The sequence below is a fragment of the Dysidea avara genome, chromosome 1, assembly GCF_963678975.1.
Source record: "Dysidea avara chromosome 1, odDysAvar1.4, whole genome shotgun sequence".
Classification (NCBI taxonomy): domain Eukaryota; kingdom Metazoa; phylum Porifera; class Demospongiae; order Dictyoceratida; family Dysideidae; genus Dysidea; species Dysidea avara.
The window spans coordinates 55,640,516-55,666,852 of NC_089272.1; the positions used below are offsets into that span (position 1 = coordinate 55,640,516).

A 26,337-nucleotide genomic window follows, 5' to 3' on the forward strand; every position below is an offset into this window, starting at 1 on the left:
TAGAAGCTAAGTATCAAGGAAAGTTTGCCATAAAATTATTAGAAACTATACTTATGGCTTCAGATTATAAATTATTATCCAGATAATATGGATAATACGGATATCTGTTTCAGCTCTACTTTCTAGTGATTCTTTTTTTTCCTTTTCCTTTTGTCATAAATGATATGCTAAGTTGCTGTTCCTCAGTGTCCACTTTCCAATAACACCTGCCTATCTTTCCAAACAAATGCTAATTTTATTGGCACATCTCTAACTACTCTACTAATCCACACAGAGTTACATTTGTTGTAATCAACTACCTCACTACCCACAATATGTTGTATACATTATCATTATTGAACTTCATTACAATAATAGGTACCTGAATATGATAATGTGTTGGAGCAGATCTCACAACTACAGTCTACTGTCAAGGAGAAGGATAAGGTAAAATGGAGGTTGTATAGTAACCTTGTAATGATGTAATATTATAACAGACAATTGAACAACTGAAGGCAAATATTACTCAACTCCTTGAGGAAATAATGACCACAGAAACATTATTGGATGAAAGAATCAAAGAATTGGATAAGTCAAAACGTGACTTGAAATTAGTTGCTGTTAAATATCAAGAAGTGAAATCTAACCTGGTATGTATGTATATATGTGTAAAATGTGACCAATTTTTTCTTCATTTTTTAAACAAAGTGGCTATGTTTATGGGGGCCTGTAATGTAGGATTTTTTTTGCTATATTTATGGCATTTCTAAGTGCACATGTGCAAGCATCTTGTGACTTAGTTTGTTACATTTGCTATTTAGAAAAAAACTTAGAAAAAATTGTGACACAAAAAGGTATAAGAAACGAAGAAAAGGTGTGATGTGACCAAGGCTCAAACTCACACATCCAGGTTTGGAGTACCCACGCTCTACCACTGTACCACCAGTGCTTGCACTGTTAAAACGAGGTGTTACAGGTACACCCATCGTAAAGGTGTTCATGTACACCCATGGTATTTACAACACCCTAGGGGAGTATTGTAGCACTTGGGGTGTTGTTGAACACCACAAATGTCATTTTACTCCCCAATAATAGCTAAGCCACTGTAAGGGTGTTTGCCTACACCTAGGTATATTGAAACCCACAATTGGATGCTTCTATTGAAAATTAGGTTATAAGTACAGTTTGCTAACTTCTATAAGAGTGACTTGGAAACAACTATGTGGTAAGTATAAGGTGTTGCAAATATATTATTACGTACTGTTAATGTGCTTTGTTGTTGGTAGTCATTGAGTATAAATTGAAATCAACATGAAGGTTACTGGAATGCTGTAGCAAGCCTACATTTCTTTTCAACAAAATGCCACCATGGAGAGCACTAGAACACCTTTATAGCTATTCCTAGAACACCCTTAGGGAGTGTTGCAATGCCCTTGTAACACCTTTTAGTTGCTCCTAGAGCACCCCTGGGGAGTACTACAACTCCCTTCAAAGGAGTTTAATTTAAACAGCAGTTAGAACTCCCCCAAAGGTGATTGGATTACACCCTATTTTTAACAGTGTGCTGGCTTCTCCTCTTGCTTTTGTACTATTTAAATGTTATAATTATAAAATACTATATAGTCTAACCCATACCAGTGAAGAAGAAACTAAAGCTGAACCCGACCCTAACCCTAACGTTAACCTGACGTTTGCCTGTTAAACACAATGATAACTTTCACTGTCTGTATAAAGGTAAGTTTTTGGGTGAGTTCAAGGCGAGCTTGGGTTGGCCCAGCTTCGCCAGGATGCTCGCTTTGCTTGTTCCAACCATATAGCTCGCCTCGAACTCACCCAAAACTTTACCTATATACAACTAGTGTGTTTGATACTCAAGTTATACAACAAACAACTGGCTATTGCACCGTGTCCAACTAAGTCACAAGATGCTTGCACAAGTGCACTTAAGAATGCCGTAAATATAGCAAAACAATCCTACGTTACGGGCCCGTAAATATAGCCACTTCATTTTTCAAAATTTGTTGATCTTTGAGCACTATTAAATTTGCATTAGCTTTTTACCATGAATGGATAACCACACCAATACACTTCACAGTTACATCACAACCATGCCACTAATTTACACTGGTTGCTTTTTACAAGTAGATTTCTATAATTATCAGCCACTAGCACTATGGAATGCTGGAACACAAGGCTAGATACATTAACTGTCTTGAGTAACTGTAGAGATGTTTCCTATATGTATTTCATTCAGCACAGGTGGCCTTGAGAGCCCTATGTCAAAGCTAGAGACTGCATATCAAAGCTCAGCCTTTTTCTGCTGATATACCAATTGCCTTTCATACCACTTGTGTATGCTTGTGTTACAGATACAGTTATGAAAGTCTTTCAAAATTGTGGTTATATCAGTAGCCAGCTGGCTGTGAACCATAACCAGTTAACATTTGCTGCATTAATGGTGAAAATTTCAAATAGGGTATATGTACGTTGACTCCCCAACTTTATTATAGTATGATAAATACATGTGATCCATTTCTAAAATATAATTAATAATATTCACGATTTTTTGCAACCATACAAGTGTACATGTACATGACAAGACTTGTGTAAGGACCGTGTTCAATAGACTAATAAAACAATAAACAATATTCCATAAAGCTACATGTATGTAAATTATTCATAGTCACAGTGATATAAGAGCAACAGTTACTACTAAGAATATTATATAGACAGCTGCACCAGATGCATCAGAGAATTACATGCAGGAGACTATTAATTTTATTATATACCCCACATGTAGTACCTTAAACCCAAGCTGGTTTTTGTGGTTTTCTCTCAATTTCACAAACTTTATAGTGAGTAATCCAGTCCACTGGGACTGGTATGAAATGTCTTCACTGGTGTGTGTACAGAAAATCAATGAGGTTTAAATCTGGTGGATAAATTGCAATTTACTGAAACTTGCAGAGAACAAGGTAGCTAACATAAAATCACATATTAACAACATGACTGCTCTATTAGAGTACCTCATTCTTTAAATCACTTTGTGCAAATGCAGTATCCTAATTATCACTAAGACAACAATGTTAACTACACCACTGTACTATTGTTGTGAATGTTTGGGGTAATATACGACTTTCACTCCTCACTTCAAAAGTAAGACAAGAGCAATGCTATCAGTGCTCAGGAGTGCATTAATGAGAAACGGAGGTAGTATATCAAAAAATATAACCCTCCTAGGAGAGACTATGTTTTTGGATACCACCTACATTAATGCATTCTAGGAATTCTCAGAAATCATCAGATTTCTTTGAAGAAACTGTAGTGTCTCCTTTGCTTTAATATAGTGACACTTCACAGAATCAATTGTGGGTTTTAGTTTATGAAAGTGAGCCAGTGTGCTGTATGCTGTACTTAGAACATCACACAGTATGGTCATACTGTATATCACGGACCATGAAGAACTGAGCTTTCAGCCAAAACATTGCACTAAAACCAGCTTCATTTTTTCATTCATGACAGCTTGGCAACATTGGTTAGGCACAGCCAAGCCCAAAAATGTCTCAGACCAGCCCTAAACCCTTCCAAAAAGTTTTATAGAATTTTAAAACAAAGCACAATTTTATGCTGCCTGCAAGACTGACTGACTAAGCAGACTAACTAACTGATACCTCCAGTCTAGCATAACTTGACAATGGATAAGGCTACAGACTTGATCTCTTCACTGTTCAACATCAGTTTCTTCCAAGATCTCAGAGCCTTTTCACCAACCGCAGTACATACATACAATACACACATCATGGACTTCTTTGCATTCAAGATTTTTTACTGACAACAGAATTGTCAATTTGCAACAGCGTGATGTGGCTTCCTGTGGCTGTGTTGCTATTATGCTCATTGCCCTTATTTTCCCTAGTAATGAATGGACTGCAGAGACATTTTTCATATTGTTCTTCATTTGTAACGCTGTGTAATGGGCAAAGCATAGCTGAAAAAAAAGCATTATTTGTAGCTAATAGTTTTCTTGTCTCTGCAAAGAGCAGGAATTTGCTGTTCCATACGTTGTACAGACCTCACAAATGCTAAGCTAGGGGTTAAGGATCTCTGGAAGAATGGCCCAAGTAGCCAGTCCTCACTACTCATTGCCGAATGGATACCCTTCAAGAAGAGAGTTAATGGCCACCTCTGTTTGTTATGGTGTGTTTTGATGCAGAAATACTTTTATGGCATTCCTGGTGACAGCTTTTCTTTTAATGCAGTTCAGTTGTCATAATTATGTTGTTTTAAAAGTAAACCAAAAAGTAGAGAAAAGGTTAGGAATTTCAAATTGAATTAGGAATCCTAGAAAAGAGTGAAATAAAAACAAGAAACTAGTAAAAAGTCATGAAACAAGGAAGGTTGCCTATGTTGCTTCACTACTTTTCTTTGCCTAATCCAACTTAAAATTCCTAATTAAATTTTTACTTCTGCTAGTTATTATCAGTCTTTCTGTGTTTATTTGTATACCAACAATAGAAGAGTTTTGTATGCTCATGTCATTTTATGTTTGACCTCAGCAACACCTTGTTGTTCTTACATTATCCATTATGTCACATGTCTCATATAAATACACTGGCGAAGCATGTCTGCAGTTTCCAACACTTTCAGATGAGTCACCAAACTGGAATATACTACAGGGTGATTTGTCTGAAAATATGCAAATTGTGCACTCGGTCCTGAAGTCCTTTGTGCTTTCAGGTGAATCACCCACAACCATGTTAAAAATCATTAAACTCAAATCCAACGTTCACTGTATCGTGAGCACAGGATGTTGTACACTACAAACTTGTCTACTATACAAGCTTCCCTGATAACTGGTCACATGTAATATGGAATGATAATAATTATAATAATAATGTACAACATGACAGTGTTCATTTAACATTACTATTTGTGTGTGTAAAGGAACTGGCCAAGTTTGGAAGATCACTTTCTTTGAACTCCAGTAAATGTGAAGTATCATTTCCAGCAGTGGTGATCATTAACAAAGAAACCTCACTAGTATTAACACTTAAAGATATCAATGATGATAAGGCTGTTGGGAGGGCTGGTACCATACAAGTGTTAGTGATGAACAAAAACTTTGAGTCAGTAGCAGTTAAACCTGTCCTGGACATTGGTGGTGGAAACTACACAGTATCCTTCACTCCCAGGACACTTGGAGATCATGTGATATCAATTGCAGTTGATGGACAACACATCCCAGGCAGTCCTCACAAGTAAGAAATAATGTATGTTCTATTAGAGTGTTTTGTGAGAGAGGTGATTATAATACAGTAAAAACTTTGAAAGTACTTGTACTTTTATTAATGTACTAGTCTGTATGTTTAAATGTCTGTCTGTCTGTCTGTCTGTCTGTCTGTCTGTCTGTCTACATAATAGGAATGTGTGTGCATGTGCTACTCTTTACACTATTTCAAATGCAAAGCATTAACTATTTGTGACTGTCTTAGCAAACTTGTGTTAACTAGATAGGTTTTTGTAGAGACAGTCACATTTAGAGATTAACATTGGACTTACAGAAAATGCTATCCAGTATACAATACTTTAATAAAGTTATCAGACCACAGGTATATTTCTTTGACAACAGCTTATAGCTATTATGTGAAGAGTAGCCAGAAAGAATACCATAAACTCTGGTTATTAGGGGCATATGGTTATTAAGTGCATATTGCTTGTTAAGCGCATATGGAATACTTGCGCTAGACACTTACTGTTAAGCACATATTGTTGAAATCGCTCCTGCAAGTAGTACTATGTAGAATGGTAGTAAAATACCAATAGAACAAACCAGAAGCGTCACAGTACACTCGATACCTCGCCAGGCACGTGTCTAGCAGATACCACCAACTGTATTAACGATAACTGTACCTGACTTTTCAGGACTGTTGTTTCCTCAACTGAAGTAAGCTATTTGACTGAACACTGGTAACTAAATCACTAGAAAAACGTGGTGGAAATGAGTAATACTCTCCTAGCACAAACTAGTTACAATCACTTATTAAACGCATGCGCTTAACAAGCGTAGTGTATTTCTCAAATAATTCCTCTGAAAATTATAAGTGCATACGCTTAATAACCGGAGTCTACGGTAGTAGATAAGGGCAGTATGATAACTGTTAGAGATATTGTGATTGTTCTATTAGAGCATTTTGATCCTTTGTAGTACTGAATAACAGTAGGTACAAAAACTATTTTCCCAGTCCATCGTACTTGTATAGCCTAAATAATTAACCCTTAAAGCCGCACACAATTATTAATAAACATGCACTGAAAACACATAGGTGACTGGGCCTGCGAAAACAGGGTATGTGGGCACAAACTACACCGCGTAACTCTACAGGTCACATCTCAGTGCTGGAACAGAATATTTGGATTTTGTTACTTGCATCATAAAGCCAATTAAATTCTTATTAGATGTTCAAAATTGCATTGCCATAGCATAATGGTACAAAAAGTTGAGTGATGAAAGTTTGAAAAAGTAGGCAAAAATCATGTGCCCACATGCGCTATTTTCGCAGGCTCGGTCATTAGGCCGATATTTCAGCAGTAATGCATGTCTGTAAACAAAGTGCTGTAACTTCCATACAGTGAGTGCTAAGGCTATGCAATTTGTACCATTCTATCTGTGATGTAATAAGGAATAATGCAGTACCTAGGGTTTTACCCTTTGGCAAAAACACAGGCCAAAACTTTTAGACTTTTAGCTATGTATTTTCCAATAATTGTGCCAGCAAAATCATCACATCCCTATTTAGCACCAAAGTATTAATCCTTAAAGCCACATAGGTCAATATATCAGTTGTTTTCAAAGCAAGGTAAACACATTAATACAAGTAGCACATGTGTAAAGAATGGCTTCTAAACAACCAGCACAGACAAGTTTGTCTTCTGATATTAATGGAAACCCTTATATCAGTGGTAAGGTTTATTCAATGGGCTACTTAGACAAGTATAACTTGTTATGATGCCATGCCCGTATTTCCTGTTGCTTCACACATATCACGTCAATAGCCACCTATAAAAATGTTTGACTCACATGAGCTGTATATGGCATGATTTGTCATTGAATGGAGAATCCAATGGTCAACTCCATAAGATAGAGTACTGTGAAGAAGTTATCAACTGTTTTCTACCACTTTACACTGCAGATAAAAGGAAACCACAAGGCTATATTGCCAGTCAGGGCAATATCATGATATCACTTTGTGGTTAGCATGATATGGCCCTGACCACAACTGCCTTTGATGCTGAGGCACTTATAAAAGCATTAGTTCCCTTTGATTCTTTATATTGAGCTACTTAAAATTTTGCATTGTGGGTTTGAGTTTTGCATGTTGGTTTAGTTAGGCTAAGCATTGTCTTGAAGGAAAAATAATTGAGTGACTCAGTATTGCATAGTTCAGTTACTAAGCATCACTAAAATTAATAATCATTTTCACAATGTGAGGATCATTTTTTACAAAGCACATTTCAACCATATGACAAGATGGCTCACACATCTTCAACCTATACTCCTAAGTACTTATTTTTAGAGATGTACCAATAATCAGATCGGTAATTGGATCGGTTGCTGATATGGCAATTTCTACCATATCGGTAATTGGCACAAACACTCTGAAAACCAATATCGCTGCCAATAATTTTGCATGGCAAATATGAGTACCATTATTTGCAGCAATGGAAAGCATTCTTGCTCACTACTACAAACAAATAGAAAGCCCCTCTACACTGTTCCATTATAGGAATAAGTTACAAGAAGCCATACCACTGCACATGTATATATAGCTGAAAAATTCTTATCGGTACATCTCTACTTATTTTAACACCTTAGAGTACTTTAGGCATCTACAAAGTGGTTATTTGGTTAGAAATGGTATCACTACAACCAGCAAAACCCAAAATCATTTTTTGCTGCACACAAGTTAAACCCACAACTGATGTTTACAAACCTCTGTATAAAAGTAATGTGGTGAATCTTCCTTCATGTATTAGGTGAGCATACCTGAGTGGTATATACTACCATGGCCACTTGGCATTTACCTGATATATATATGTCCTTGACCTGCTTGGGCATATATATCAGGCAAATCCCTCATGGCCATGGTATAACTATCAAATACAAAATATTTGCAGTTTTGTAAACAATCACAAAATGTATTATTACACTACATGGAAGTCAAGGATAAAATTTTTGCTGTTAGCCACAAAAACCTTGACTCCAGCCAAATCATTAATTTTATTCAGTTTTACCAGGTTGGTGGGCATGTACAGAAGGAAAACCTATAAGAGATGTCAAGATTTTTTCCACAAACCAGCCAATAAAGAAGTATCCCAATAATATTGATAATGAAACTGTATGGAAACTTTAATAATTTCAAGTAGTAACCATGGTGATGTATAACTGCTTCCAATAGTTTGGTGAATGATGTACAATATACCATATACCAGGAAATTTTTTTGGTACATAAGTTTTTTTTTAGTTAGTAAAGCTACCGTGAAATTTTTTAACATGAAAATCTATATGTTTCGACACATCCACCTATCAACTCACCTTATTGATACATTACTGTGTGTGATATGTTATAGTTATATCCCGGTACGAGGGTGATATCATTGTTATTACACGAGTCCGAGGCGGAGCCGAGGACGAGTGTAATAACAATGATATCATCCGAGTATACGGGATATAACTGTTTTATATCCCAGTGCGCGGGAGTGCGCAGAAGTTTACGGATAGTAAATTAAATTCCGGTTTGAGTTCCTATCACTGTGCTCAAGATTTCGTCCAAATTGTGTGGAGATTCTACTTCGTAGCCACAAGAGAGACCTTACATACTGCCCACAAACTGTAGCGAAGGGCGGTGTTATGAAGCAGCGGTTCCAGGTACGATTCGCCTTCATCAGAAATTGGTACGGTGGTGTCGCGTGGTGTGCAAGAGAAAAATAAAGACCAACAAGTGGCTACCATAGTCCAAGATAGAACGATGAAGCTAGAGGAAGTTAGTTCTTCACCATAGTGACCGTTGAGAGTGATTGCTGGAGCGAAAATCGTCACGTACTATTCTTGACATTTGTTAAACTATCGTATTGGTAACTTGTAGTGTTATTGTGTAAAGGATTAACAGTTTTCTTGTAAGGTTTAGTTAGATTTAAGTGCTGTATTGGTGTGTTTTGTATCAATATTTCCTTATTTGGCTCTTTGTTCCATTGGTAAACAATGCCATTCGCGGTTATTATGATGTCATGAAAGAGACTGAGCTGTTCTGCAACAGGGTGGTAAGTTAGTTATCACTGGGTGGTAAGTTAGTTATCACTGGGTGATAACTAATATATCGTACAGTAGCAGCGCCGCTCTGTCTAGCTGTATGGTAGTTATAACCCAGCGCGGCGCTTTGATACTCCCATGCACTGGGGTTTAAAATACTGTTTGTAGACATACATGTACTCCATGTATGCTTACAAACAGTATTCCCAATATTAAAGTGGATGTGGCTCATAACAAAGATGGCCTACTACAAGACTACACTATGCTTCTCACAGGGATTGTTACTATTGTGCTACTTGGTGTAGACATGTTTTAACAATCGGTATGACGCTTGTAGTAAAAATCAATCCAGATAATTTGCTAGCTATGGGGTCAAGAATGAAAAATTTCGAATTGAGGAACAGTGATCCGTGATTTTAAATTTAAATCCAAAAATCCTGACAAAGTACACAACCATACATACTGTGAAAAATCCTGATACATGGTAAATATGTAGGTATTAATATTTTTAGTGAAATTCTTCATCACACCAGTACTCTCCCACTATACAGTATGTTACACCTCTTGTGTTTATATGAGGTGATCCATCATACAGGAAGTGATGTCATAACAATTCCTGTGCATACAGGAAGTGACATTACTAGTACTTTTAGTATAGTGTACAGTAGATCACATGATCCTGTCATGTTACTGTAGGATATCAGTTGTATTGAGAGACTACAGCAAGATGAGACAAGAAGATTGTAGTGTGGTGACTGATTATGGAGGGAACAAGTTTGGTACTCTCGCTGATGTTGCTATAGGAGTACATGGTGAAGTAGTTGTTGTTGATGTTACTAACAAGTGTGTGATAGTGTTTGACTGTAACATGACATTGTTATCAGTGATTGGACAAGGAAGTGATGACAACAGATTGAACTATCCTGAAGGTGTAGCAGTCAGTAAGGATGGCATCATAGCTGTTAGTGATTCTGATAGTCATCAAGTGAAGAAGTATTCCCTACAAGGAAAACTCTTGTCAGTAATTGATAACAATAGAGGGAACAACAATGGCCAGTTTGATACTCCTAAAGGACTAGTCTTCAGTAGTAATAAAATGTTGTATGTTGCAGATACTGGTAATTACAGAGTCCAGGTATTCCAACAAGATGATAAATTTGCATTTACATTTGGCAGTTATGGGTCCAACCCTGGACAATTTCAGTATCCTGTTAGAATAGCAATTGATACTGACAATAGAGTGTTAGTTAGTGACTGGTTTGGTAATCATATTAGTCTCTTCAGTCATATTGGCAGTTTTATTAGTAGGATAACATGTGACAGTCCATATACCATTACTGTTAGCTCTGATGGTCACATCATAGCTGGTTGTAATTATGGTACAAGTATTGAAGTATGGAGCCCCACCCATCAGTGGATCAACCAGTTTGGAAAGAAAGGATCTCAACAAGGAGAATTTTATGGTATTTATGGTTTATCCATCAGTTCTACTGGAACTATTTATGTTGTGGAGTATCTCAACAAGAGACTACAAATTATCAGTAATAGTTAAATTGTTTTATTATGTGTTTATATGATGTAATCTATTATTACCATGGTTACTACTTGTTTACATGATATGATAATATTCTAACTAGAGAGGTTGATTGGTACATATTAGTGTGTGAGGGGAGATGATGTGGTATGAACTAACCACCTCAGACCAACTGGGAAGTTTATTATGTGACCTACAAATACAGCCACGTCTACATAGAGCAGTAAAGAAGTGGGTTGATAATGTTTCAGTCAAATAGGAGTTACAGAAAGAAAGAACAGTACAAATATGGATTATATAATTAGCATGTACAACACTTATACTGGAAAAACTACAAACAAAAGCTACCGTGAAGTATACACCAACTAGTCACAAAGTAGCTACTTCTTTACCAAAAGAAGTTCAACAATATTATTATAGAGGCCGATGGGACTCCAATGAATTATACACATATACTAGTGCCTATTACACAGCTATTACAGGTTTTTGCAATTGACTTTGTCCCATTTGCAGTAGAGTTCATTGCCTTTGCAGTTGAATTCGTCTTGTTTACAATTGAATTCATCAGCTTTGAAATTGATTTAGTACTTTTGAAATAGAATTTGTCATGTTTGCACAAGAATTTGTCATAACTATATTGACTGCAAGAAACCAGTTGCTCATCACAAGGTGAATCTTACTCCCCATGGAGAATGCCACTTGAGACACTAGAGCTGGTTATACACAAAGCCATTAGCTGTCTGTCAAGTTAATTAGCTTGTTTACGAGTGACCACACCCATCACCAATTGCAAAGCACAGTTGCAAATGTTGCTGAAGAAGCCATAGCTTAAGAATTATCATCACCTTATAAAGAGTTGTTTACAACAGTTGTACTTCAACAAGATCATGGAGCAGCTGCTACATCTTGTTTTTGTGTTTACTGCAGCTGCCAATCTTGTTATGGAGGAATTCTGCTGTAAAGGCAACAAAATCAATTGCACAACCAGCAAATTCAATTGCGAACGGGACAAATTCTACTGCAAAGGTGACAAAGTCTATTGCAAATGGGACGAAATCAATAGCAAAAACCTGCTATGCACATACTCACTTTACATGTAGCATATTTAATTTACACAATCACAGAACACAGTTAATGGAGTGGCTAGTACAATCACCTGTATTCAACACAGATCACCTTCAACATTCCCCAACACATGTACACACAACACTCAACTTTCTTCACCTTTCATCTTCAGTGTCCTCCATCAGAATCAATGGTGATTATAGGGTAGAGTAACTCCCTTCATCATCCCTCCATTAATGATCAACATGTCACCTCACTGTAACAGAAACCAAACACGTAGGATACAGAAGTAAAAACATTTTTTACAATTATTACACATGCACTACAGTTGTGAATCATCACTGTCAGTGTCAGCATTGTAAGTGAGTCAGTACTGTTGACCAGTTTGACCCACTGACCCAAATAGTTATCCGGATGGGACCCGAATCTGACCTACATGTGACCCGGTTTAATTAAAATAGAGGCATGCCTCAACAGTTATATTAAAATCCACAAGTTCCGTTAGTTAGCCCTGCATTGTTTAAACTATAGAAAGGATTGTCTGCAAGAAGTGAGTAGCTACGTATTATCAAGTGGGTGTGGCTCCACATAAGTCTAAATGCAGCTACAGCAATTAAGAATTTCCAGAAGTTAGTAACCTACATTTAAAGTAGCAACACGGATCTGGTGATGCCATGCATGTTCACAGAGAACAGCTGATACAATTCCAATAAGTGGGTGTGGCTTTACATACCCCGCACAGACAGCAAAGCATATTCCTGAATGGTGGGTGTGGCTCCATCTAAGTTTCTTGAGTGTTTACAACTGCATTTCCACCAATACAGTCAAGCTTGTTAACTTATAGTCACACGTGATCTCATCCGGGTCAGACCCAGATATTCAATGAAGTGGATAAGACCCACTTGACCCAGACAAAATGTGACCCAAATGACCCAGATAATCCGGATGACCCGGCCCACTTACAACACTGATCACTGTCTTAAAGGAGTAGTTACATGTAAATATCTACCTCCATGGTGTAACAATACTGCATGTTAAGGATTGTGATTCTTTAACCTTAGAGTTCAATCATTTGTATAGTAATACTTCATCAAAAATAACCCTCAAAAACCAACATAGATCATTTTATATACTTGTAGTATGTCAGTATGTGTGGTATACATTCACCTTGTTGTTAGTTCACTGTCTAGGTGATTCTATATTTCTTCAGCAGAATCATCACCCACTGGTAGCTTTGATATGGAAGCTTTTCATTCTTGGAATCATCCTCAAGTGTGTCATCCCTTATGGTAAGAGGGTAAGTCTTCTTTATCAGAACTACATCATTTCTATCTAGCTGTTAGCTTGTGTACCCAGTCAGGTTTGTAGTGTGTTCCCAGTTCAGTAGCCTTGTCCCTCAGTTCACTCCTATATGGGTTCGTGAAGCCACTGAGAGTAAATGTCACTCCAGACAGTATTGTACTGATATCATCATCTTTAGAGGATAACTCTGGAAGTGAAAAGATAGGAAATAATATCAACATTCACAATTGAAATGACCTAACAGCCAAATGACTTCAACACTAAATAACTGAAAACTTTTGTCAGTTATACCAAGTACTGTATCTTAAACAAATGGTTATAATCTTCGTATACTTTAATCATACAGTATGGTAGTACTGTATAGTAGGGATCATGGTGTACAGGCTTGGTTATGTGTAATTAATACTGCCAAACTATTTTGAAGGATGATTTTGAAGAACAAGAAAATCAGAATGACCTGACAATTTTCTGTGGAATTTAAAAAAAATCCTATTTATATGTAAGTGAATTTTCTAATAACTGACTAACTAACTGAGTCTTTCAGATGTATAACTCAACAATACATATGACTACAGGCTTTATTTTTTCACTGTTGTATGTCGCTTCATCCTGGGAACGGCAGTACATATAATATAAATATTACAGACTTCCTTTTGTCTCCCAATTCTTTTCACTGACCACACAGAATGTCAATTTGTGATAGCATGGTATGGCTTCCTGGTTATATAATGGGAGGAACATAGTTGAAGATAAAACCATAATGGTCGCTGCCAGTAGACTCGCTACACTCTACAGTAGTTGATAATTGGGGCACACATTCAGAATATTATGGGATACCCGATACCATTCTTTCTGTTGATGTGGTATGTGTGGGTTCATTAGACATAACAATGTTATTGGGAAAGTAAACAAACAAGTAGAAAAGGAAAAACTAGAAATTTTTTTCAATTTGGATTAGGGATCAAAGAATAAAAACAGGAGCATATATAGGATTCTCCAAAGTGGTTTCCAAATTTGGTAGTGAGTGAAAAATTACTCTTTTTATAATAGTCAATTTTGGCAGTCAACATCATTAATTTAGTTGCCATTACTGGTAAAAGTAGGTCAACCAAAATGGCCACATAACAAAGTTGCCATTATTGGCATGAAGTATGCAGGCATGCCAAACTCGATGACATAAAACAAAAAACATCTCATTTTATTGCCAAAAATGGAAATTCAAATCCACAATCAATGGTTACCCACCGCTATATAAGTAAAACCAGACACCTTCCAACTTTGGAATAACTAAGATGCTTGAAGCAATTCCTGGGTTCCATGACAAAGCTGTGTACTCTCCTTAGCTTGCCAAGGCAAATACACTGCTCTATTTTATAAAAAAATCACATCCCACATAATGCCCAAGTTGGCAATACAAGGAATCCAAATTATTGCCAAATTTGGCAAAAAAGATTTACTGCCAAATTTGGGTCTAGAACAGCTATTGTTTGCTAGTTTTGGAGCTTGGTTACTTATTACAAAAAGTTAAAGATGTCACATCGCTACAATATCAGTAGATCAGTACATTTCCTAGATTGTAACAGTATCAATAAAGCACAGAAAAGTTAAATTAGTACATCTCTACAAGGAAACCAATTTTATGTACATGTACAGTACATCTCCATCATTGTAAAATTTACAAGTACAGTGTATGCCTGACCATGTATGTGTGACAGTACAATAACAATCAACAAAACATTGTAGAAAACAAACCTCATCAAAGTTGTCATCCCATTTTGACTCAGTTACAATGTGAGTCACTCCATCACTCATGTTGTCCTCTATGTCACTAACAAATAACATCACTAGTAAATGTGGTCATTGTTTGTAAACATGTTACACATATCATTTGCATATGTAACTACACATCAGGTCACCATACAGTACACATATCCTGTAAAGTTGATGCAGGTCACCACATGTACAATTGTATATGATTATGATGTAAAGTAAATGAAATTCAGAATACAAACATAATTTTTAAGGGACTAAAGCAAGTGGTACATCCTGTATTTAGACTACAACAAGTTTGATATTGAAATTTGATTGGCTGAAAATGCGGCCTCTAAATCCTGTAGTGCCACCCAATAGAGACCATGCTCTGAGGTGATACAAAACATGATAATTATGCGCCTGTAATATTGGCCTCCCACACCATACTACTACTATACACCTGATGCATGCACAGTACCCACCACTTTCAAACATTTGGATTTGTGCCACCACCGCTGGTTGGCTATAGCTAATGAACACATTAGAGCTACAAAGAAAGCTGTAGCTATGAGAAGATACAGTCCTAACTTCTTGGAAACTTCTAGCCTGCTCCCCACATCATCCTTCACACATCCATCTTTTGCATTCTCTGACCGCCATCGACCATGACGCTTAAATAGTCGGTCAGGGACTCCAGCATTGGCTGCAGCCGTAGCTCCTCCTGCCCTCAGACTGTGCAGCCCAAAGTCTGCTGCGTCATATCCCAGTTTAGACACCTTGTTCTTAAATAAATCTTTTAAATAGGAGTAACTGATTCGTCCTGTCTTCCGAAGGGATTCTCCATTTTTTGTCTTCTGGATCGGTCGGAAAATGAAACAATTGTCTGACCATCGCATGCCGGTCCTGGCCATATATTTTTCCAGTGTAGCCACTGGGCACATGCTAGTACTGGTCCTGGATATCAGAAGCTCACTGCCCTGACGCAATTGATCATTTTTACTCTTTACGATATTGATTTTGAGCATCTGTGCATCAGCTGAACAATCACATGGCCTCAATTCTACTAACTCACTAGATCTCAGAAAACCAGAGAAGGCAAGTAAACATGCGGTAACCAGCCGAAGATCTGAAAGAGTACCTGAGCTCTCGGCATCATTGACCATAGCCTCCAACATCTCGACTGTTACTGGTTCCTTTTTCTTAACTAGTCTTGCTAATTGTCACTGTAGCCCTTCCACGGTAGCTTTCACAAAGGGGTGGGATGATGGCCCTGCCAATCCCGAAGCTGAGTGTACCCATGATAAAGCGTTACATGCTTCCACAGAGGCCTTCGACTTGGTCGTCTCCCCTAAGTGCTGCAAGTACAAGGCAAAGTGGTGAGGCCTTGCTGGGATAACTGGGAGCTGGTTAATGTCTGCCCATGACTTCCATCTCCTGTATGCACGAAGATACTTCGAGACTGTACTGTTTGCACGGCTATGCAGGATTGTATCCGGAAGCCGAATAGCCATGTCCTTCAGGTCAGGGTTTTTTAGTTCTTCCAGGAGCTTCCAGCTTCCTTCCCTAGGCAAACCTATAAAACAATGAATATACACATATTGTTAGGGCTTATGCAATTTCTACTCTTTCATTTGTGCCATTTTTTTTTTTTTTTTGCAGGTCATACAAGTTATCCATATCAGCCTAACTGCTGCGACCAGTCAATACTAAAAAACCATCTGGACAAACAGGTCATACATACCAGCCTTACTGCTGTCACCAGCCACTACTGAACAGTCAGGACAGACAGGTCATACATACCAGCTTTACCGCTGTTACCAATCGCTACTGACGGGCAGGACAAACAGGTCATATATACCAGCCTTACTGCCATGACCTATCACTACTGGACGGTCAGGACAACAGGTCATACATACCAGCCTTACTGCTGTGACCAATCACTACTGGATGGTCAGGACAAACAGGTCATACATACCAGCTTTACCGCTGTGACCGATCACTAATGAGCAGTCAGGACAAACAGGTCATACATACCAGCCTTACCGCTGTGACCAATCACCACTGGGCAGTCTGGACAAACAGGTCATACATACCAGTTTTACCGCTGTGACCAATCACTACTGAACAGTCAGGACAAACAGGCCATACATACCAGCCTTACCGCTGTGACCAATCACTACTTAACAGTCAGGACAAACAGGTCATACCGCTGTAAGTCTAATCACCACTGAACAGTCAGGACGAATGGTTATGCATACTAGCCTTACTGCTGTGACCCATCAGTACTACATTCTGGGCATACAATCAGGTGTACATAGTTGCATAGTATGTGTATATACATATACTCTTAATTATTATTTTATTTATCCATTTTTTAAATTTTTTTTTTAATTTATTAATTTATTTTTTTAAATAATTAATTAATATATATATTTTTTAACATTATAGTTGAAACTCTAATCTAAGGGCCAGCATAGGTGTATTTGGGAGCCATTTGAACAAACTGGTTCCTGATTGGCCAGGAAGGATTAGATTTTCACTGTTTGATGTACTAGGTATCCCACTACAAAATCTGCTGGGTCCACTCCATTTAGAAAGATCAGCGGCCAAAGTGGAAATGATTTCCACTGGGGGGCTATAAGTGTGCCACTCGCACCACTCCTTTGTGCATAGCGAACAACCCATGGGATCAAATAGACTGGGGGAAACCAACAGTTGTTGTCCTCTGCCCAATTGCAAGTGAAGGCATCTACCGCATCCGTACTAGGGTTCCAGAATCTAGAATTAAAATCTCTCTATCTGTGCATTCACTGGGTTGGCAAATCTATCTACTGTGTGGGGCCCCCAGATATTGTCTAGCCATTGGAATAGTATCGGGTGCAGCATGTAATCATCATACTCCACTACACGACTGTAGTAGTCTGCTAACTCATTCTCTTCCCTCGGAATCCATTTAGGCTCCACCCTAATATTATTTCTCAAACAAGTAGCAAATATGCTCAAGGCTTCTGATTGAAGGGCAGGCTGCCTGCTACCGTGTTGCACAATTCTTGTCACATTCTGGTTATCGGAGAACCAGCGGAGTCGCTCATTTTTTAACTTGTCCTGAAAGGATTCCAGCACCATGCGCACTGCTTTCAACTCACGCCATGTGGAACTCTTTTCCACCTCCTCAGGGGACCACTGACCATTGGCAATTAGGTTGCCATGTTCAACTACATACCCACCGTAACCCGTGTAGCTCGCATCTGAGTAAACTACTCTTACAGCCGATGGTTTTGGCCAAATATGCTGACCATTAAAGTTAGCAATTTCGGAGTGCCAGAATTCTATTTCTTGTAATGCTTCATCTGATAGCGATAACTTATGGCACCAACCTATTCTGCTATCTAGAGCAGCATACAAACTACGGGTCATCAACCGGGTAACTGAGCCTAAGGCGGGCGACATAGACATAATTTTTCCTATCAGACTGGCCAGCTGTTTGGCTGGGAGGAGCCTTGCATGCATGGCCTTCGCAAGGTTTTCTTTTAGCATCTCAATTTTTGAAGTGGGTACTGAGAATTTGCCTAATGCCAGATCAATGTTAAAGCCAAGCCACTCTACTCTCTGTGATGGCTCCCAGACCGACTTTTCTATGTTAACAATGAAACCGGCTTGCTCAAGGTCCCGCTCAACTTGTTTACTCTCAAGCCTTGCTTTAGCCTCTCCTTTCACTGCTATTATCCCATCATCTAAATAAATAATGGACTTCAAGCCTCTATTGCACCAGTGCCTCACTAATGGTCTCATCAGCTTTGTAAATAGGTAACAGGCTGTGGACAGCCCAAATGGGAGAACTTTATAAAAACATAATAGTTTACTCTATCTGTATCCCAACGGAAACCCAGGAACTTGTAATGCTCTGGCCATGTATCGACATGGTGGTACCCAGACTTTAAGTCAAACTTAAACAAGTATTCACCTTGTTTGAACACTAGCGCAGCTATGTGCAGGTCCTCATATTTAAAACTCACAACATGCAAAAACTGGTTTAAATATCTCAAATTCAGGACCAGGCGCAGCTTGCCTTGGGAATTGGCTACCACTGACAAAGGACTGCACACTTCTGGTTTTGCTTCTACTCTCATTATACATCTGTTTGACATCAGTTTCTGCAGAGCATCATCTACAAACTCGCTATATAATTCAACTGATTTGTGGTTCTGCTGGGAGTAGGGTGGGGGGATAAACTTAAGAGGCAGGCAGTAACCATTCTCTATACAGTCTATTATGGAAGGAGGGGCTTGCAAGACTTCATGCCAAAATTCAATTCTTTGCTTAAGCCTACCCTGAACATCTGTAATTTGCACTGGTAACTGCACTGCAGTGTCATCCATTTCCCAAAACTTTTGAAGGTCGTACAGTCCCAGATTACCCAGGCTCCCAGTCACTCGTGCCATAGTGCCCCACAGAGGTATCAATAATTTCCTTCGTACTATTTACACATTCTGTACATACTAAATTCCATTCATCAGTACATTCATCAACAACATGCAATTCAGCAATACAATCATCAACACCTTGCCTATTTCCAGACAATTTGCTAAACTCAGCAGTAACACATATGGCATCAGCACTGCTTACCACAGGTGGATAAAAAGTGCTGCAATGTCTACCTTTGGTAGGACATGTCCTCGCCAAATGTCCAAATTGCCCACATACAAAGCACGGCCCCAGCACTCTTGGCCTGGTTTGTCTTTGGGGGGCGAGAGACATGAGAGGTCTCGAGGCTGGCAGTGGTACATCCCTCCTTCCACTGGGCCCAGGGGTGTCCCAGGAGTCATGGTAGTGTTGGCCATAGGGATTGTAACGGCATCTCCTTTTTCCTCCCCAACTCTTTCCTCCTCTTGGTTTCCTGTAGTAGGCTTCTTTCTCCTCGAAGTCGCGCCTGGCGGCTTTATCCGCTTTCCGGAGCTCCTTTTCATCATCACTGTTGTCAGCTAGAGGATCAGTCTGATAGTGGCGGGCCGCCCCCCAACCAAAGTCGGAGCGGTCCGCTACCTTTATTAACTTTTGGCGCGTTTTCAATGCCGATGCACCTTCCTCTAGATGCTCAGCAGCCTTCTCCAGCGTGCTCCTTTCTTCCGCGTTCACGGATGCAACCATCCTATCCAATTCCTGGCGTGCCGAGGAGATGGAGTCCTCCACTTCTAAATTAAAGCTGTGCTGCATCTCCATGCCCTTGCTCCGGAATTGGTAAGAAGGCCTGTTTAGCTTACGCTGAAGATCCTTAGCCATCCGTTCCTGCGCGGAGGACACCTCGCACTTGACTTCAGCGATGGACGAAGTGAGCTTTACGTCCATTTCGCGATGTGTAGTCTGGAGCTCCGCCATCAGTTTTTCGAATTTATCCTCTTCCATAGTCTCTCTCGAAGTACAGCCAACCTACTCGTACACGTGGCCTAGAATGAAATTAATACACATCACACAACTTTATATACCCTGCATCACGTGACACTACTATGTATTCACATGGGAGCTTATTTTCTTGCTAATTCACTGCGTTCAAACGCCAGAAAATACACAATGCACAGTCAAACAACCATACTTAATTAGAAGGAGAAATGGGCTTGTTTGTACTAATCAACACTACATTTCTTGTTTACAAGCAGCTACCAAGACACAACAACAGAAAAATGAGTTGTAGGACCAGTACTTTGAAACACATAGCCTGTAACATTGGTGACACATGGGAATTTAAATGGGTAGCAACTGCCATGCCAAGGTCCCGCCACATAGGGGAAGGTGTAGAGAGCTTGTTTCTAGTATTTAATGATATGTTTCTCGTTTACAAGCAACTGTCAATAAAGGTACAATAACAAGTTGTAGTCTAAATAAGTTAGAATGTCAAGAACCACTGGATTCTATGGGATTTAGAAAACCCTCAGGCCCTTAGTAGTGGCCTTCAAGTTGTAGCGGGCCTACAGCCCAGGGCCTTCAAGTTTTTTAAATCTCACTGAACCCTGGTTCTTGATGTCTACTGTTATCAAGAGTTCATTATATATATTATGTACTCTTGCTATTATATAGTACATACATACTTTGAAAAGAGAAAACAGCTTCATTAAAATAAAATAAAAAACACATAAAAATCTAATTATACACTTACCCATCATAAGCTGTGGTGAATCTTATCAACATCTTACGATAGGAGTCAATGATGTCACCATACAGCAAAAACCAATTCTTGCTAAGTATTCAAGTTTGGCAAGTTCAACAAGGAACATTTGTTATCCTTTTATAACAGATGCAGCAGCACCAGCTGTATACACAATAACACATACCATATCAACAACAACAACACATGTACACAATTGAGTTATACACAAGCAGTTATACTAGTTGTTAGTAACATACACCAGTACACACCTTCCTTATCATCATCCTCCTCTTCAGTACTACCATCACTGCTTGAAGGTTCTTAGTTTACTAATTTGTTAAGATGCCTTACTGTAGTTATACTGATAGTAAAGTGTCAGTAAACTTAAGTATATGGAACATAATTATTTTACAAAGTTTTAAACTCTCAGTAAAACATCAGTGAATGCGGGTTTACTGAAAAACTACTAAATAACAAACAATTAACTGTTCCATATACTGGGGATATACCACTGTAGTAAACTAAGATACTTCAAGCAGTGCATCATAAGGATCCTCCTCCATATTCTGATGAGCCTTAATCCTGTAATGTCTATACACAACCACAAATCTAGTGATCATGTGCAACAGTACATGAGTTGTTCCATATTATGAAGGAGTATGACCATTTAATAATAAACACATTAGCTGCTACAACAAATGATGAAAACCACAGAACACTTAATACAAAGAGTGTTTATTCAGCAAATGTGCCACATCATGGAATGGTCTGTCAATGTTTAAGAGCTGTTTGGAATATGATTTGTGTACTTCACACATGCATATACGTAGTAAATTTTGAGTTCATTTTATTTTTTTTCAGCTTTGATCTACACTGGAGAGGGAGTCTAAAAAGACAGAATACAAATATTGGAATAAGCAAAGTATTTATTCTAAACATTTATCTGTTATATGTGTATACACGACTACAGTATTCACATGAGATGTGTACATGATGGTCCCCAGTCAGGTTTGTAGTGTGCTCCCAGTTCAGTAGCCTTGTCCCTCACTTCACTCCTGTATGGGTTCTTGAAGCCATGTCGCTCCAGACAGTATTGTACTGATATCATCATCTTTAGGAGATGACTCTGGAAGTGAAAGAAATAGTGATAGTCTAAACCTGACCCTTGCCCAACTACACACTAGGGCTGAAACAAATCAGTACTAATACTAGGTGAGTACCTGTTAAGGATTGTGGTACTCGGATAGTACAATTCATACTTGAGTATTCATAAAGATCACATGACCCAGCTCACATGATGTATTTGGCATCGGGGTGACACAATGAAGGCTGTAGAATTTGATTGGTATAATTATTTTTGTCAGGGACACTAACATCAGTACTTTAAATTAGAGCTGACTGATAGTAGAAAATCACTATCACGATAGATATTGAAGTATTATTCACGGTACGATAATATCACGATAATTACACTATGAATTATCTTCAGTCAAGTTCCAAGTATTCAATGCATGTTAAGGTTACGGAATAGTTTAAAATGCATGGGCGGAACAAATTACAAAACTTGCTTTAAACTAAGTGGGGATAAATAATTTCAACAACTGTGTTGTGTTAGCAATACAACTAATTGTGCTTGTTTGTTTTTACTACAGAACAACGACTGTCCTTGGGTGTGTGGTCTACAATAGAGCGATGTTTTATAAAAACGCGCCGCCAAAAAGCAGACTAACAGATTACTGAATCCTTATAATTTCAACACAGGTGACTAAACAACTAAAATGTCTAGGTCCTGTGGAAGCGATTTTTTAAGTTACTGGTAGTATAGACATTTTATTGAACTTTTAGTAGTTTTTTCGAGTGAAAAAAGTTCTTTGAAGGCTTGTATCTGAGTCACTGGGGAGAAACACACCAAAACGCTTCCACAGGACCTAATAAATTTATTATACAGTATCACTATGCCCCAGAAAATCCAATAGAGCCTACAGCTTTTGCTGTATTTGACGGCGGAAAAACATGGTAGTGACAGCTGGAGCTGAGCGATGTACGGGCTGGCCTACTTGTGTTACTACAACAAATTGTAGTGTTCGGTTACCATTATTCCACGGAACGGAATGGAATATTCCGTGGCATTATTCTCCGGAACGGAACGCCTAAAGTGCCTAGATATATCCTCTAAATCACTTTCAAACACTATACTATGTTACTTTTGTGACAAACAAAACGAGCCGGCTGTTTCTTGTAGCCGATAACTAGCCTTTCGGCTATAATTATGCCTCGAATTATGCTAATGTGGGATTTTATCACGTGACCTGCACGCTGTCATCAGGTGACAACACGAGGGAACACAAAGTTGGTGACGAATGCAAAGAAATCCTTTTGTGGTGAATTCAGTCTTTGCTGTAGTTATAGAAACGGTGCTTATAGCAGGAAGAACCAGAATGGAAGGCAATTCCGACGGCAGAACCAGAGTGGAAAACAACCTGGACGGCAGAACCAGTGTGGTAGACCAGAGCTAAGGACTGAGAATTACATTTTAGGTACTACAGCAGATCTCCGTGATTTTGATGAGAGATTCAGAGTTTTATAAACAAAGGCCACTCAGTTGAAAACTGAACTTTTGGCTTGATTTATGAAAGAGAAATTTAGTACTGTTGTATGTTGCAATAAGTATGGCCCTAACACAAAATTTGAAAATTTACGTGAGTGCCACTGAGTGGAAAGAATCTTTTGGGTATCAGTAAAAGTGGTGAGTGTGTGTTTGTTTGACATGTTGTCTCTCAACGGAACAGCCTGACTGCTCCAAACCTAGCTACAATTTTATAATCTTCTTAAATGCAAAAACTTTGTAAAGATCACTCCTTGAGCCTAGCCTCCTTACTTGTAAACCTAATACTAATACTAACTTTAGAATGGATTTACCATCAATTGAGCAAAATGAACACTAGTGATAAGTTTAGTAGCTAAAAGTTAAGTTAAAATTTTATCGAATCTCTTTTGTGCAGCATGGGTTTGCTAAGCCCGTGGTGGAGTTACTTAAGTGTTGGTAGCCTGTAGTTGTTTACTAGATAGGAAAACAATGGCAAGGCCAACAAAACAATGTCATTGCTTACTTTCTGGACAAGAATAGCATTGATAGTAGCTTTTTGATGCACTGCAGTATCACATTGTGGTGGTGATACACAAACATTTAATGGTAGTACCCATTTTGCCACTTTCTCTCTCAATACTTTTCTTTGACTGCTTGGTTCACACCAATGAAATTATATAGAACATGCTGACCAGGTTTCTACTCTATTTAGAGCTCATTATAATATGGGCTCTGCTACTAACAATTAACCGTACATTTTTATGTTTTAGCGGGAAAAAGGATTAATATTTCCTTACTTGTTTTGTAGTTAATATCAGTATGTTAACAGTTGTTATGTTTGCTCCAACATGCAGATCATCTAGTGTGCAGTGAGGAAGGCTCATCACACAGTGGATCACTCCTTTTGGACAGCTCTCCATCAAGTCAACCTGTCATGAAGCTTCTAAAAACTTGTTCAAAAGTATATGACTCAGTGAAAAGAAGCAGCATCCTCCTGCAAAATAAAAGACTGCTGATACATACAGAGAATCATCCAAAGATGAAGACACCCATTCCTGGATTGATGAATTACACTTCATGGATGGGGACAAAGCTGTGGTATTGTCGGGTGATTGGATTAATGTTGCAATTATCAATGCTATCCAATATTATATTGAACAAGTAGTTCAACCAAAATTTCAAGATGTTGGCTATTGAGTTATTTGATTGTTGAAAGTGCATTCACTCAAGTTATACATGACAGTAACAGAAATCACTGGGTGACAATTAGTAACTCAACCAGAAAGATGTGTTGGTTTTTGATAGTATGTTTTCCTGTGACAACTAATGCAAATGGCCTGTTTACTGTGCACCAGCAAATCAGAATTTACCCTGAACTTTGTAGATGTTCATAAACAGACTGGAAGTAATGATTGTGATTTGTTCAGCAATGCATATGCAGTGCTCCTGTGTTTAGGTGAAAACCCTGGCTCATTAGTATATGACTACCCTAAGATGTGTAGCCATCTCTCATCTTGTATAATATTGAACAACAATGTTTTTCTCTGTTACCAATCAGAGGCAAAAGAAGAAAAATCTGAAAGTTATATAAACTGAATAAGCGAAGGCTTATATAATGCCACGTCAACCTCCAATGACTTGCTGTTTGGAGTGTCAGAATGGTACCATGGAGATGTGTGCATTTCTCCAGTTTCGGTTGAAGCACCTTAGGCAAGAATGTACACTGGAGTTGTCAAAGCTGTGTTGAAACTAGTTAGTGTTTAGTAATTGTTACATTGTAGTCTGTCATTGTACCATTTATTTGCTGTACTGCTTTTAATTTAATTGTGTTAAATAACTGTATATGCTATTACTTTGTCACTTATTTTACTCGATAATGTTGGTGTTATCAACATAGTTGTATTCAATTTTTGCTGTTAACTGTGTATTCTTAAGAATTTTTTTCACTGTGGCATCAATCTATGTAGCAAGGTTAAATTAGACTTCAGTTGCTGTATAGCTACGTACATAGTGGAGACTGAGGGACAACTAAGTTCATTAGTACCTAGACATAGCTATAATACTGCGGCTACTAGTTTTTATGTTATAGCTTTGCAGAGCTGATAGCTATAGATTTAGAGCTGAATGTAGTCTATAGAACTTCCCTTATAAATCTACCCGTTCCAGGACGCCCATGGCCACCAAGTAGCTAATACTATAGTTGATGCATTGAGGGACACGTGTGTCTGCTCTGTTCCGTTCCAAGAGAATAATGCCACAGAATATGCCATTCCATTCCGTGCCGTTCCGTGGAATAATGGCAACCGTAGTGTTCCACCTGCCTCAAACTACACTGTAGCTACATAAAAACATTAAATATGAAGAGCTTCACCTTCATTTAAAACTTTTCATGCTGCTAGACTGGTTTTATGGGCTTCTCAAAAAGTATCGATAGGCATTCAAAATTTTGAATGATTGCCCGTGACTATACCGTAACCTTAAGGATAATTAACACCACCATAAATTGGTTTTCTTGTAAGTGCATCAATTAGGTAATTAATTGCGTGGGCGCCCGATATTTCTACAATTTTTGTTACAGCCTTGCAGCCAAACTTTTCCATGATAAAGCAAGCCAAGTAGTTATAAAACAGCTAAGCCAGCTTCTCAAGTAGCATTTTAAGTGGAATTCT

General features: G+C 38.4%; 2 protein-coding genes and 1 long non-coding RNA gene across 3 annotated transcripts in view; 1 reads left to right on the forward strand and 2 right to left on the reverse strand.

Moving 5' to 3' along the window:
* The window catches only part of LOC136236465 (uncharacterized), a 180,708-nt gene extending 169,784 nt beyond the window's left edge, over positions 1-10,924 (forward strand). The window contains exons 11-14 of the mRNA XM_066026627.1: positions 358-426; positions 477-629; positions 4,924-5,237; positions 9,983-10,924. Of these exons, the coding sequence (XP_065882699.1) occupies positions 358-426; positions 477-629; positions 4,924-5,237; positions 9,983-10,838 (1,392 nt within the window). The 3' untranslated portion in view covers positions 10,839-10,924. The remainder of the gene's footprint in view (positions 1-357; positions 427-476; positions 630-4,923; positions 5,238-9,982) is intronic.
* Positions 10,728-15,058, reverse strand: LOC136236633 (uncharacterized). The gene is made up of 3 exons (XR_010692196.1): positions 14,940-15,058; positions 13,053-13,374; positions 10,728-12,141 (listed from the first exon to the last, which is right to left on the reverse strand). It is a non-coding gene; the product is annotated as an uncharacterized lncRNA (long non-coding RNA).
* Positions 15,059-17,723: 2,665 nt separating this feature from the next.
* On the reverse strand, positions 17,724-18,731 carry LOC136247729 (uncharacterized). Its single transcript, XM_066039559.1, has one exon. The coding sequence runs from the start codon at positions 18,729-18,731 to the stop codon at positions 17,724-17,726; it is 1,008 nt and encodes a 335-aa protein (XP_065895631.1).
* Positions 18,732-26,337: the final 7,606 nt, after the last annotated feature.